Source organism: Theropithecus gelada, chromosome 15 (assembly GCF_003255815.1).
Source record: "Theropithecus gelada isolate Dixy chromosome 15, Tgel_1.0, whole genome shotgun sequence".
Classification (NCBI taxonomy): Eukaryota; Metazoa; Chordata; class Mammalia; order Primates; family Cercopithecidae; genus Theropithecus; species Theropithecus gelada.
The window spans coordinates 9,058,411-9,072,392 of record NC_037683.1 but is presented as its reverse complement, the minus strand read 5'-3'; the positions used below and the strand labels follow the sequence as shown (position 1 = coordinate 9,072,392).

At 51.8% G+C, this 13,982-nt stretch overlaps 1 protein-coding gene across 2 annotated transcripts; it reads right to left on the bottom strand.

The window, feature by feature from the left end:
- Nucleotides 1-1,165: 1,165 nt before the first annotated feature.
- Nucleotides 1,166-12,772, bottom strand: TOR1A (torsin family 1 member A). Of its 2 annotated transcripts, XM_025359556.1 has the most exons (6): nt 12,430-12,772; nt 11,246-11,511; nt 7,434-7,609; nt 7,209-7,336; nt 3,031-3,033; nt 1,166-2,422 (listed from the first exon to the last, which is right to left on the bottom strand). In XM_025359556.1, the coding sequence occupies exons 1-6, from the start codon at nt 12,701-12,703 to the stop codon at nt 2,172-2,174; spliced, it is 1,098 nt and encodes a 365-aa protein (XP_025215341.1). In that variant the 5' UTR covers nt 12,704-12,772; the 3' UTR covers nt 1,166-2,171. The 2 variants fall into 2 exon arrangements, with proteins under 2 accessions (XP_025215341.1, XP_025215342.1); XM_025359557.1 differs by lacking the exon at nt 3,031-3,033.
- Nucleotides 12,773-13,982: the final 1,210 nt, after the last annotated feature.

Here is a 13,982-nt window from a genome sequence, read left to right as displayed (position 1 = left end):
TGACTCACACCCATAATCCTAGCACTTCGGGAGGCTGAGGCGGGCGGATCACCTGAGGTTGGGAGTTTGAGACCAGCCTGCCCAACATGGAGAAACCCCATCTCTACTAAAAATATAAAATTAGCCGGGCGTGGTGGAGCATGCCTGTAATCCCAGCTACTTGGGAGGCTGAAGCAGGAGAATCGCTTGAACGTGGGAGGTGGAGGCTGCCGTAGGCCGAGATCGCACCATTGCACTCCAGCCTGGGCAACGAGTGAAACTGTCTCAAAAAAAAAAAAAAAATCCTAAATGCTAATCTGATCTTGGCTTAATTACACATAACCCGGTATTGTCTCGTCAGTGAATGGCTAACACCCACCCTCTTCACAGGATTGAGGATTAGCAGATTGACTAGAAAGCACAACCTCTCATCACCATCACCCCACCCACTCCCTTAATTTCTCAACTGAAGGTACTCAATTCCCAGGAGACCAACTTTCTAGGTCTGGTTCTCAGTCTAACGCAGTTCCTGTTCTACCCACACGGCCTCATCTACAAAAACTGAACCTTCCAAAAACTGTCAGGGGACCCGTGTTCCTTAACTTGGGACTTCTGGTGCCTGGGCCACACTCTTCAAATGAATGATTAGACCTCATCTGTCACTCCCAGGGACGTAACAGGCCGGCTGCAGCTAAATACCAAGAACTTTCTAATGTCTGGAGCCATCTTTAGGGCTTGGGTGCCCTAGTGGGACTCCATGCAGGCTGGGGAGCCATAAGGCAGAGGAGACTTGCATTAGACCTGCAGCTTAGGCCACCAACTCGTCTTCCGTGCCTACTAGAAGTGGTTCCTGCAGTGCTCTCCGCAGCAGCAGCCGCACCCATGGGAGCACTGCCCACGTGCAGAGACACAGCGCTTACCTTAGTCTACAGTGCTGTTCCTGCTGGCATCTCAGCTGTACTTGAACTCCGTGGCTGGGTGTCAGGAGCTCCAGGAACCGCACAATGGAGGGCGACTTCCCAGACCACTGGGCGAGGGGACAGAGCCATCGTAAGATCCTCAGATCCCTGGGTGAGACTTTCTTTCCAACCTGGATTGTTCTGCTAGGTCTTCACTCGCAGCCTCACCTCACAAGACCTACAGTGGAGAGGCACTTCTCCCTCTTCAAAAACGTACTCACCAATGACACATGCAAAATTTTATTGTAAAACGGTAGCCATTTGCATTTATAAAGAAAGACACCGTTCTCAGCATCCTCAGAAGGGGCAGCTAAGCTTTATAGGAGGTTTTGGGGATTTGACTGAATGTAACAAAAACTAGTATAAATGAGGAAGACTTAATATGGCAAAATTCACATAATTTAGAATCCAGCAGAGCACGTGTGGCTCATTCGGAATGGACAGTGAAGGGTCACCTTTTGCAAAATAGAGTGGCTGGCAATTGACAAGCTGGAAATACTTCTAACAAATGTTGACAGTGTTGCCAAAATCATTCCCACAGCTCCCTTTGTTGCTAAGGTTAAAACCCGTGGAGAGGCTGTTTCAGGCTTATCTGTGGTGCCTGAAGGCGTCCTCTTAACCTACTTGTCCTTCATCTAAACACTTCATTGCCCCTGACAGCGTCCGCTGGGACCATCCTGGGACAGAGCTGGCTCGTGCTCCAGCCACATCCCCAGCAATGCCCTCCTGTGGCACCAATGCCATGCACGTGTGCTTGGGCTCATTTCCAGTAAAGATACATCACAGTATATGTTATAGTGACGGGAACTTAAAAAACACACACGCAAGGCCAACAACTTAGAATCTAAGCAGTCTCTCATAATGTTAAAAATCATTTTAAATAAAGTTACCACATTTTCAATAAAACTTATTCATTCTTCCTTGAAACAGAAACACTTGGAATTAAAACATAATTTGTAAAAAATCATGAGCCCTGCGATGAGTGGGCTGGCAGCTGGCTCCTTCCTTCTGTGTGGGCTGGGGAAGCTGCATGTCCTTGCCCATGGTCCCTCGGTGGCCTACAGGCACCAGGGGGTGGAAACAATGCCGGGGAGAGAATTCCTGTCACATCAAACAGGAAACATTCACTCTGATTCCTCTTCCAGGGAAAGGAGCTGGGGGAGGAGGCGAGAAACGACTGAGTGTTGTTTCTTTTCCAACTCCAAGCAGAGACTCGGCTGCCAATCATGGCTGTCAATCATCGTAGTAATAATCTAACTTGGTGAACACCGTTTTGCAGCCTTTATCTGAGAAAACTCTCTCCTCTTTGGGGAAAAATGTCATCTCCTCAGCCACTCTGCTTACAATGTCTTCATTAGTTTCATAGCCTCGGGACTGCATTTCCACTCGGATACACATTTTTAGGTGTTTGTATTCCAGGGGGAGGAAGGGAACAAAATAATCAATGAGGTTCCGGTCAATTAAGCTGCTGTGCCAGAAGCCACCTGGGCAGAAGAAACAAGGTGCTGTTCATCCACATCCACCCACCCACCCTCTACACGCCTCCTGGGGGTCACTCACCCACCCTCCCATCTGTCCCACACACACCTACTGGGGTCACCCGCCCTCCCCTCCATGACACAAACACCTACTGGGGTCACCCACCCTCCCACCCATCCCACACACACCTACTGGGGTCACCTACCCTCCCATCCATTCCACATACACATACTTGGGGTCACCCTCCCATCCATCCCACACACACCTACTGGGGGTCACCCACCCTCCCACCCATCCCACACACACCTACTGGGGTCACCCACCCTCCCATCCATTCCACATACACATACTTGGGGTCACCCACCCTCCCATCCTTCCCACACATACCTACTGGGGGTCCCCACCCTCCCACCCATCCCACATACACCCACTGGGGTCACCCACCCTCCCATCCATCCCACATACACCTACTGGGGTCACCCACCCTCCCATCCATCCCACACACACCTACTGTGTGTGCCCTCTCCTTTGTGGAGCTCCAGATCAGTGGGGAAGGCAGATGTTAACAGGCACCTGCACACTGGGATCCTTCTGTGACAGTGGAAAGGGACACCCTCTTTACACTGCGGGCTGGGGGAGGCCTCCCAAGGTATGACTCAAGAGATTGAAGATAGGAAAGAGGTCCTGGGGCCCAGGAACAAGCAGAGGCAGTGGGGAAGGCAGAGTTCCACAGAAAGCAGGAGGCAAGAAGAGTTCCCGGGAAGGACAACCAGCCACGCTGGTAATTTACTCCCCCTGGAGTTTCAGCAGCTGGACTAACAGGGAAGGCTGCTGCCGCTGCCACAGTGCCCAGCCCCTGCAGAGCATGCGGGCACCAAAACTAGCCTCGGGAGTGCGGATGTGCAGCCCACGCCGGGCTCCGTGAAGGCCTGGCCTTGGCCGTGTTTTCTCCCCTGAATGTGGGCTGGCTCTGCACCTGCCCCATCCACTCCTCCTGGGCTCCTGGAACTCCTGACCCAGGACGCCTCCTCCCAGCCCCAGATGACACAGCACACACTACGTCGCCCACCAGCCCACGCGTGTCTTCTAGTGAGCTGATTCCCTTCTGCTCTGCCATGTAATTCTGGGGCTCCGTCCCCAACCCAAGCTCCTCCTCATTCACTGGGTTAATGCATTTCATGCCCAACAGTGCTTTGCACACAATTGGTACTCAATAAATGTGTGGCTGACTGATAAGAGTGGAGCCTGTGGCCAGGGAAAGAACAGAACCAACCACTGAATGGGAACAAGGAGCAGTCTCGCTATCACGAGCTGGTTCTCAGAGGCCTGCTCTCTGCCAGGCACGCCCTGGGCCTGGGGACACAGCTGAGGGCAGACAGCCCTCACGGCTTTACCACTCTAGGGCAGGAGACACCTGACAAATCAGGAAACAGTCTCAGATGGTGCTTGGAGTGACGGATGCCGCACAGCAGAATGGACATGGAGAGCGGGAGGTGGAGCAGGTTGGGCGGGACCTCAGGGCAGAGCCCCAGCCACACGGACCCAACCACGCAGACCCAGGAATGACAGGTGACCTCAGGCAACCCTGAGACTTTACAATTATCTCCTGAGGACTCCCAAGTTTGCCCTCCCAGCCTGATGGCCTCCCTGGAGCTTCACGGCTCTGCTCTGATGCCCTGATGCCATAGTCCACTGCGCACGCCTGTCCTTCCTGCTGTCCCTTCCCTTCAATGGCAGTGCCACCCTTCCCATTGCCCAAGTTAGGTCCTTGGTTCCTCTCTTGTTTCCACATACAATTCTGCAGGAAGTCGTACAGGTTCTACCTTCGAAACACACCCAGAACCCGACCATGTCCCTCCACCCCCACTACTTCCACGCTGGGTTCCCTGGCCCTGTGGCTGTGGGTCTGTCCTCCGCCCAGTTGCCAGCAAGGTCCTGTGAAGGCCTTGTCAGATCACAGCACCGCCTGCCCAGGACCCTCCAGGCCTCTCTCTTCCACTTGGAATAAGACCCAAGGTTCACCATGGCCCAAAAGGCTTTCCACGGTCTGCACCTCCACCCCAAATCTCGCCTCTTCTATCACCTCCTGTTCCCCTCCTCTGTTTATCCTCAACCAGCCACAGTGACTCCAAGCACAGGCCCTGCTCACGCCCCTGGATGTGCTGTCTGCACTGGGGAATGCTTTTCCCTTAGACATCCACATGGCTCACTCCCTCAGGTCAGCCCAAATGCTACCCTCACAGGGAGCCTTCCCTGTCCACTCTGTTAAAGCAGAGCCCATCCTTACCCTGCACCCCAAAGCCTTTCTTTTTTTCCTCTACTGGCGCTGGGGAGAAAGATATATATATATGTCCATGTGTGTACATGTGTGATGTGTGCATATGTACTGCATGTATACACACAAACACATCACACACATCAACGTATCTATCCCGCATCATCTGATACATTTTCTTTCTTTATTATCACTAGGATGTAGGATCTATAAGGGCAAGAATTTCTGTGTTTGTTCACTGCTGTGCCCCCAGTCCTAGGTATGATGCCTGGCACCTACCAGATGCTCCATATACATGTGTTGAATGAATGTTCAGCCATCTGCCTGAGGCCACAGTCAGTCTGTGGGCCAGGGCTGCCCGACTCCCAGGCTGGCGCTCCTGAGTGCCGTGTAACCTCCACAGCGTGGATTCGAGGCCACTGGGCTCATCTGCCTCAGCATTAGGCTAAGGTCTCTGCTGCATGTGCTCATGTTTTTTGGCAAGGCAAGAAACTATCCAACATGTTGCAAAATGCTTGTCTGGCCTCAGTAGTATTCCACTTGCACACACTGACATACGGTACCCCATGTTGTTCACTAACTGTAGGATGAATTTCCTGGCAAGTCTGTCTCAAATGAGCCCTTCTGTTTTTGTCATCTCCAGAACCTGAAGCGCAAAGGCTTGAACAGGCAGCCCTGCACAACTCACAGGTCTTAGCCAGTGAGTGAGCCTCCATTATGCTGGCTTTCCGCCTCCCCAGATTCAAGGTCAAAGGTCTCATGACATTCCCTGGAGAAGTAGCGAGCTAAAACTTAACAGCTCAGGTTTTAGAATCAGAGACACTGAACAGGCTGCACGGCCCTGGGCAAGCTGCCACATCTCTTTGAGTCTCTCAGTCTCTACACTACGAGGTATGGTGAAGACTGAGTGAAATCCGCAGGCAGAGTGTTTCACACGGTGCCCAGTACAAAATAAGGGTTCAACCACTATTTGGCTGTTGCTCTTGGGCAATGAAGAGAAAGGTAAAAACTAACAGGTCATCTCTCCCCTTGAGCTGCCCTTGGCAGCCTTCGTTGCTCAACTACTGGCTCTTTCTTCTACAAAGAAAATCGGCCGGGCGCAGTGGCTCAAGCCTGTAATCCCAGCACTTTGGGAGGCCGAGATGGGCGGATCACGAGGTCAGGAGATCGAGACCATCCTGGCTAACACGTGAAACCCCGTCTCTACTAAAAAATACAAAAAACTAGCCAGGCAAGGTGGCGGGTGCTTGTAGTCCCAGCTACTTGGGAGGCTGAGGCAGGAGAATGGCGTGAACCCGGGAGGCGGAGCTTGCAGTGAGCTGAGATCCCGCCACTACACTCCAGCCTGGGCGACAGAGGGAGACTCTGTCTCAAAAAAAAAAGAAAATCATGTAGCTGAAGAAAATGGGGGAATTGGCTGGGTGCAGTGGCTCATGCCTGTAATCCCAGCACTTTGGGAGGCTGAGGCGGGCGGATCACCTGAGGTCAGGAGTTCGAGACCAGCCTGGCCAACATGGTGAAACCCCGTTTCTACTAAAAATACAAAAAATTAGCCGGGCGTGGTGGTGGGCGCCTGCAGTCCCAACTACTTGGGAGGCTGAGGCAGGAGAATGGTGTGAACCCGGGAGGTGGAGCTTGCAGTAAGCCGAGATCACACCTGGGCGACAGAGTGAGACTCCATCTCAAAAAAAAAAAAAAAAAAAAAAAAAAACCCAGCAGGCCAGGTATGTAGCTCATGCCTATAATTCCAGCATTTTGGGAGGCTGAGGCGGGAGGATCACTTAAGTCCAGGAAGTCAAGACCAGCCTGGGCAACATAGGAAGACTCCGTCTCTACAAAAAAAAAAAAAAAAAAAAAAAATTAGCCAGGCATGGTGGCACAAGCCTGTGGTTCTACCTACATGAGAAGCTGAGGCTGCAGGATCACTTGAGCCTAGGAAGTCAAGACTCCAGTGAGCTGAGATCACACCACTGGACTCCAGCCTGGGTGACAGAGTGAGACCCTGTCTCAAAAAATAAGCTGGGTGCAGTGACTCATGCCTGTAATCCCAGCACTTTGGGGGGCGGAGGTGGGCGGATCACCCGAGGTCAAGAGTTCGAGACCAGCCTGGCCAACATGGTGAGACCCCGTCTCTACTAAAAATACAAATATTAGCTGGGGTGGTGGTATGCACCTGTAATCCCTCAGCTATTCAGGAGGCTGAGGCACAAGAATAGCTTGAACCTGGGAGGCGGAGGTGGAGTGAGGCGAGATTATGCCACTGTACTCCAGCCTGGGTGACAGAGTAAAACTATCTCAAAAACAAAAATAAAACAGCACTTGTCAAACATTAGTGTTCATAAAAGTTACCTGGAGTGTGTCAGTAAAGATTCCCCTCATGACTCGGAAAGGGACTGAGAATCTGCATTTCTTTCTACCCGGCTCCCAGGTGATGCTGACAGTGACCCTAACGCTTTAACACTTTGGGTGCAGGATTAGGAACCAGATGGGACTGGCGGTGGGATGGCCCTACTCACTGTTCTTGTTATTGAAAACCGACACAGACAAGGCATGTTCAATGTCTTTAAGCTTGATGTCTTCCCTCTGCTTTCCACTCCTCCAGAAATCCAAAGCCACATCTGTGATCCTTTCTGCTCCAGCATTGCTGCAAAACAAGTTCAGCGGGTAAGGATGGGGTTTTCTCCTAGAGCTCGGAGACTTGGGCTCGGGGCCCATCCATCACGTCCTAGCCCTGACCTTACCTGAGAAATATGAAGATGGCTTTCTGGTAGGAGACCCCATCCACCAGGTCATAATAGTCGAGGAAAGGCTTGATGGCGTCTATGAGGCCTGCATGCATCTTATCCATTTCATCAAATATGAAGATGGACCTTGCACAGGCACTCACGTTGCCTCGAATCCACAACTGTAACTGATCCTGAATTACAAGGGGAAAAAGCCAACAGAAAGTTCTCAGCCAGGGCCATCAATCAGCATCTTCTACCACTGAGAACCGCAGCTTCACTCACAGACCACTGTGCACTCAGCACTAAGAACTTTACATGCACAAAATGTTCTTTGTTCCTAACAACCCCATGGAGTGAGCACTATCATACCCATTTTACAGGTGAGGGAACTGAGGCAGAAAGCGAGCTTACTCCACTTGCCCGAGAGACTGGAGTAAGCTATACAGGGCAGAGCTGGGACCTGAGCCCAGTCCTGTCTCACTCCAAAGCCCGATACTCTGATTACAGTTCCCGCGCTGCGAGATGCCACACAGATGCTGTCAGAGCTGCTGCTCTTTTGTCATCAAAGGGGCAATGTGGGATGTCATGAGGATACTGATTTTTATTTGAAAAGGGGGTGAGGTTGGGCACGGTGGCTCACACCTGTAATCCAAGCACTTTGGGAGGCTGAGGCAGATGGGATCAGTTGAGGTCAGGGGTTTGAGACCACCCTGGTCAACATGGTGAAACCTCATCTCTATTAAAATACAAAAATTAGGGCCAGGCATGGTGGCTCATGCCTGTAGTCCCAGCACTTTGGGAGGCTGAGGTGGGCGGATCACCTGAGGTCAGGAGTTCAAGACCAGCCTGGCCAACATGGTGAAACCCTGTCTCTACTAAAAAAAAATACAAAATTTAGCTGGGCATGGTGGCAGGTACCTATAGTCCCCGCTACTCAGGAGGCTGAGGTAGGAGAATTGTGTGAACCCGGGAGGCGGAGGTTGCAGTGAGCTGGGATCACGCCACTACACTCCAGCCTGGCAACAGAGCAAGACTCCATTAAAAAAAAAAAAAAAAAAAAAATTTGCCAGGCATAGTGGCGGGTGACTGTAATCCCAGGTACTTGGGAGGCTGAAGCTTGAGAATCGCTGGAACCTGGGAGGCGGAGGTTGCAGTGAGCTAAGATTGCCCCACTACACTCCAGCACTCCAGCCTGGGCGACAGAGTGAGACTCCGTCTCAAATAATAATAATAAACAATAAAATAAAATGAAATAAACAAGGATTCATTCAGACTTGTTAGGCTCCAGCAGCCAGGATTTCCTACTCTGGTGACCTACTAACTTATACGCAGTAACAGGGAACATGTACTGAGCGTGCACTATGGACACAACAATATTCTAAGAACTGTTCATACAACTTTTTTTTTTTTTTTTGAGACAGAGTCTCACACTGTCACCCAGGCTGGAATGCAATGATGTGATCTCAGCTCACTGCAACCTCTGCCTCCCAGGTTCAAGTGATTCCCTTGCCTCAACCTCCTGAGTAGCTGAGACTACAGGCACCTGCCACCACGCCCAGCTAATTTTTGTATTTTTAGTACAGATGGGGTTTCACCATCTTGGCCAGGCTGGTCTTGAATTCTTGACCTCAAGTGATCCACTCGCTTTGGCCTCCCAAAGTGCTGGGATTACAGGTGTGAGCCACCGCGCCTGGTCTGTTCATAAAACATTTTACTCTGACCTCCCAAAACCCATCATGGTAGTTACCACTGTGCTCCTTCTTTTACAAATGAGAAAACTGAGGCACAGACAAGTGAAGTAACTTGCCTAAAGTCACAGTTATTGTTAGCGAAGCCTCAGTTCTAAGATGACCAACTCATCCTGATTCGTCTAGAATGGTTCTTGCTTGTTTGGGACAGGGTCTCACTCGAGTGCACTGGCTCTCTGCTCACTGCAGCCTCAACCTCCCAGGTTCAAGCCATCCTTCTGCCTCAGGCCCCTAGCTGGGACTACAGGTGCGTGCCACCACGCCTGACTAATTTTTTTTGTATTTTTTTAGTAGAGATGGGGTTTCACCATGTTCCCCAGGCTGGTCTGGAACTCTTGAGCTCAAGGGATCAGCCGGTTTTGGCTTCCCATAATGCTAGAATTACAGGTGTGAGCCACCACACCTGTGGAACATTCGCATTTCAGTACAGAACCGCTGGACAGTGGGTGACCCACGTGCTCACCCAAACAGAAGGGAAAAATGTGTTCACATTTTTCCATGGATACAGTCAGGGATAAATAACTGATTGAGGCCAGGCATGGTAGCTCACACCTGTAATCTCTGCACTTTGGGAGGCAGAGGCAGGTGGATCACCTTGAGGTCAGGAGTTTGAGACCAGCCTGGCCAACAAGGTGAAACCCTGTCTCTACTAAAAATACAAAAATTAGCTGGGTGTAGTGGCGCGCACCTGTAATCCCAGCTACTTGGGAGGCTGAGGCAGGAGAATCACTTGAACCCAGGAGGCAGAGTTTGTAGTGAGCCCAGATTGAGATCGTGCCATTGAACTCCAGCCTGGGCTACAAGAGTGAAACTCAGTCTCAAAAAATAAACAAATAATAACTTTTGCCCACCTTGCAGGTCTGCTACAAGGATCTAAAAGGCAACAGTTAACATTTATTTGTAACATGCACCAGGCACATGTTACACACTTGACAGACACAGTTCCCTGGATTGTTACAAGCAACACTTTGTAAATCAGAACCTGAGTCTCAGGTCAGGCAACTGTCCTAAGACTATGGAGCTGGGAGAGTGTTAGGACTCAAATCCAGATGTGTCTGCTACCAAAGCCCAAGCTGCTAATCAGTGAGTTCAACCATAAAAGCTGTTTGCCGCTGGGCGAGGTGGCCCACACTTGTAATCCTAGCACTTTGGGAGGCTGAGGTGGGCAGATCACTTGAGGTCAGGAGTTCGAGACCAGTCTGGCCAATGTGGGGAAACCCCATCTCTACTAGAAATACAAAGATTAGCCGGGTGTGGTGTTGCATGCCTGTAGTCACAGCTACTCAGGAGGCTGAGGCAGGAGACTCGCTTGAACCCAGAAGGTGGAGGTTGCCGTGAGCCAAGATGGCGTCACTGCACTCCAGCCTGGACAACAGAGTGAGACCCTGACTCAAAGAAAAAAAAAGGGCAGTTTGCAACAGTAGGTTCAACAAACTTAGGACTCTCTACATATGTTTCCTCTTTCACAAAATGAGTGAGATGTGACCGGGCATGGTGGCTCACGCCTGTAATCCCAGCACTTTGGGAGGCTGAGGTGGGCGGATCACCTGAGGTCAGGAGTTCGAGACCAGCCTGGCCAAGTTGGCAAAACCCCATCTCTACTAAAAATACAAAAATTAGCTGGGCATGGTAGCAGGAGCCTGTTATCCCAGCTACCTGGGAGGCTAAGGCAGGAGAATTGCTTGAACTGGGAGGCAGAGGTTGCAGTGAGCTGAGATCATGCCATTGCACTCCAGCCTGGGTAGCAAGAGTGAAATTTCGTCTCAAAATAAAGGAAAAAAAAAAAAAAAGAGTGAGATGTGTTGATCTCTAAGATGGATTAGATCATGTCCACCTCTAAAATCCCATGACCCTACAAACTCACTGGACCGATTTTCAGAACCCACCACAAAGCTTTGATGGTGTTAACTGCTCCACGCATCTCAAACTCTAAGTTCTACACCTTTCCAAGGGGAACTGAGACGTGAACCGTTTTCAGGGATCACTCATTTCAACACAGAATTCCCAAATCTCATCCCACAACAAAGAGACCCCAAACCCGACGACATCCAGGAAGGGATTCCAAACTCCCATCCTTGCCTTGTACAAGGTGATGTTTGAAGCATGTGGAAAGTGCAATGTGGCCACAAACAGGTGGACATAGTCACTGTTCAGACCACCCTCGTAAATATTCTCTGCGATGATCTTGCTGACGAAATTTTTGCCGGTGCCTGTCCACCCGTGCAGGGAGAGCGTGAGAGGTTTTTTGGGCTTCGGATTGTTTATGAAACCAAACACGGCATTTAAGATGATTTTCTTTGCAAGATGCTGTCCAAAGAGCTTGTTGTCCAGATCCTTCTGCAATGCTGGGGGAGACAAAGCCAATCAGGAGTGGGGAAGAAACAGTGACAAAAGGCAGCCACATTTACAGCCCATGAGAAAGCCAGCAAAGCTGTCTAGCTCTTCAAGCACCTTGTGAAACCTCAAGTACTGCGGTCTGTAAGCTCCTGGCCCAGAGGGGATGGTGGTCCAGGGAGCCCTCCCTTTGCTGGTCCTGCCTATGCTAAAGCCCTGGCCCGGTTCCTTCCCGAAAAGGCCCTTGGTGCGGGTGCCACTGCCACTGCCACTGCCACCAGTTTGCACCTCTAACCCCTGTGCTGCTCCTCCCACCTCAAGGCAGGGCGGGGAAAGGAAGCAGTTTGGTCCCTCCTGGTCGGCTCCGAAGAAGTCCTCACCATCCTTCCTGTCTCCTGCTAGGCTATAAAGGAAGCAGAGCCCACTTCGGAGGGAGGTTACCACCGGTCCACCCCCAGCTTAGCACAAAGTAGGCCAACCTGCAGCCCGGCTCCTCAGGTCTCCAACTGAAGTCTGGCCCATCTGTGGTGGCCAAGGGGCCAGGCCTCATCCTGCAGGGGCCGCTCGGCTTCCGGGGTCCGGCCCGCACGGACTCAGCTCTGTCCAGGCCCGGCCCTCCTGGGATTTGACCCCTATCCCGGCCCGGCCCTAGTGCCATCCCCCAGCCCCAGCCCCCAAGCCCCGTTCCAGCCCTAGTCCTAGCCCGGCCCTAGTGCGATTCACCAGCCCCAGCCCCAGCCCGGCCCGGCCCTAGTGCCATCGCCCAGCCCCCAAGCCCCGCTCCAGCCCTAGTCCTAGTCCGGCCCCGGTGCCATCCCCCCGCCTCCATCCTCCATCCTCCATCCCCTGGTCCTAGCCCAGCCCTAGTGCCATCTCCCAGCCCCAGCCTCCAGCCTCCAGCCCCCGCCCCAGCCCCCGCCCCTGCCTACCCTCCCGGCTAAGGCTCCGCTTCTGCCCGCAGCACTCGGCGAAGAGGCAGTAGAGACGCGGGTAGATGTAGCCGGTGAGGACGCCGGCCAGGGCCAGTCCCAGGCTGATGGGCTCCACCGCCTGCACCACGGACGGCGCCAGCAGCAGCAGGCCCAACGCGGCCCGGCCCAGCTTCATGCCCGGACCCGCGCCACCCTGCGCGTTCTCGCGCCGACGGCGAACCAGTACCGCCGCCAGACCCGCGCTTCCGGTTCCTCCTCGCGCGGAGGCCATCTTTCTTCAGGGCAGCCCTCCTCCCGACGCCGGCGGCCGCCATCTTTGTTCGGTACAAAGCCCTGTTTTGCTTCCGGAAGGTCGGATCTGCACCGCCCCCGTCGGCCACGTGTTTTTGTTTGTTTATTTTAAAGTAATGAACGTTATTTTTGCCGGGCGTGGTGGCTCACGCCTGTAATCCCAGCCCTTTGGGAGGCTGAGGCGGGTGGATCACCTGAGGTCAGGAGTTCAAGACCAGCCTCACCAACATGGTGAAACCACGTCTTCTACTAAAAATACAAAATCAGCCAGGTGTGGTGGTAGGCACCTAGCTACTGGGGAGGCTGACGCATGAGACTCGCTTGAACCCAGGAGGCGCAGGTTGCAGTGAGCTGAGATCCCACCACTATACTCCAGCCTGGGTGACAGAGCAAGACTGTGTCCCTCCCCCCAAAAAATAATAATGGACGTTAATTTTTAGAACAGATTTACAGAAAAAATTGTAAGAGTACAGAGTTCCCATGTGCCACACCTCCCTGCAATTACCCCGTTACTAAATTCTTACATTATTAGTGTATTACATTTGTTAAAATTAACGAAGCACTGTTGTTATATTAACTAAAGTGTACAGTTTATTCGGATTTCCTTCCTTTTACTTATGCCTTTTTCTGCTCCAGGTTTCCATTCAGGATACATTAATTTGTTATGTCTTAGACTCCTGTTAGTGACAGTGTCTCAGCCTTTTATTTTTATTTTTATTTTAGCTGGAGTGCAGTGGTGTGATCTCAGCTCACTGCAACCTCCGCCTCCCGGGTTCAAGTGATTCTCCTGTCTCAGCCTCCCGAGCAGGTGGGATTACAGGCATACACCACCATACCTGGCTAATTTTTGTATTTTTGGTAAAGACGGGGTTTCACCATGTTGGCCAGGATGGTCTCGATCTCCTGACCTTGTGATTCACCCACCTCAGCCTCCCAAAGTGCTGGGATGACAGGTGTGGGCCACCATGCCTGGCCTCAGCCTTTTATTTTTGATGACCTTGATAGTTTTGAGGAGTACTGGCACAATCTTTGGTAGGCTGGCCCTCTACTGGAATTTGCTGTTTTTCTCAGGATTAGACTAGCGCTATGGGGTTTTGGAAGGAAGATCACAGAGGTAAAGTGCTATGCTTATCACATCCTACCAAGGAAGGGTTCTTACTGTCAACATTGCTTACCACTGTTGGTGCTGACTTGATCACTTGACTGAGGTAGTGTTTGTCAGGTCTCCGCACTGTACACTTATTCTTCTCCCTACCCCC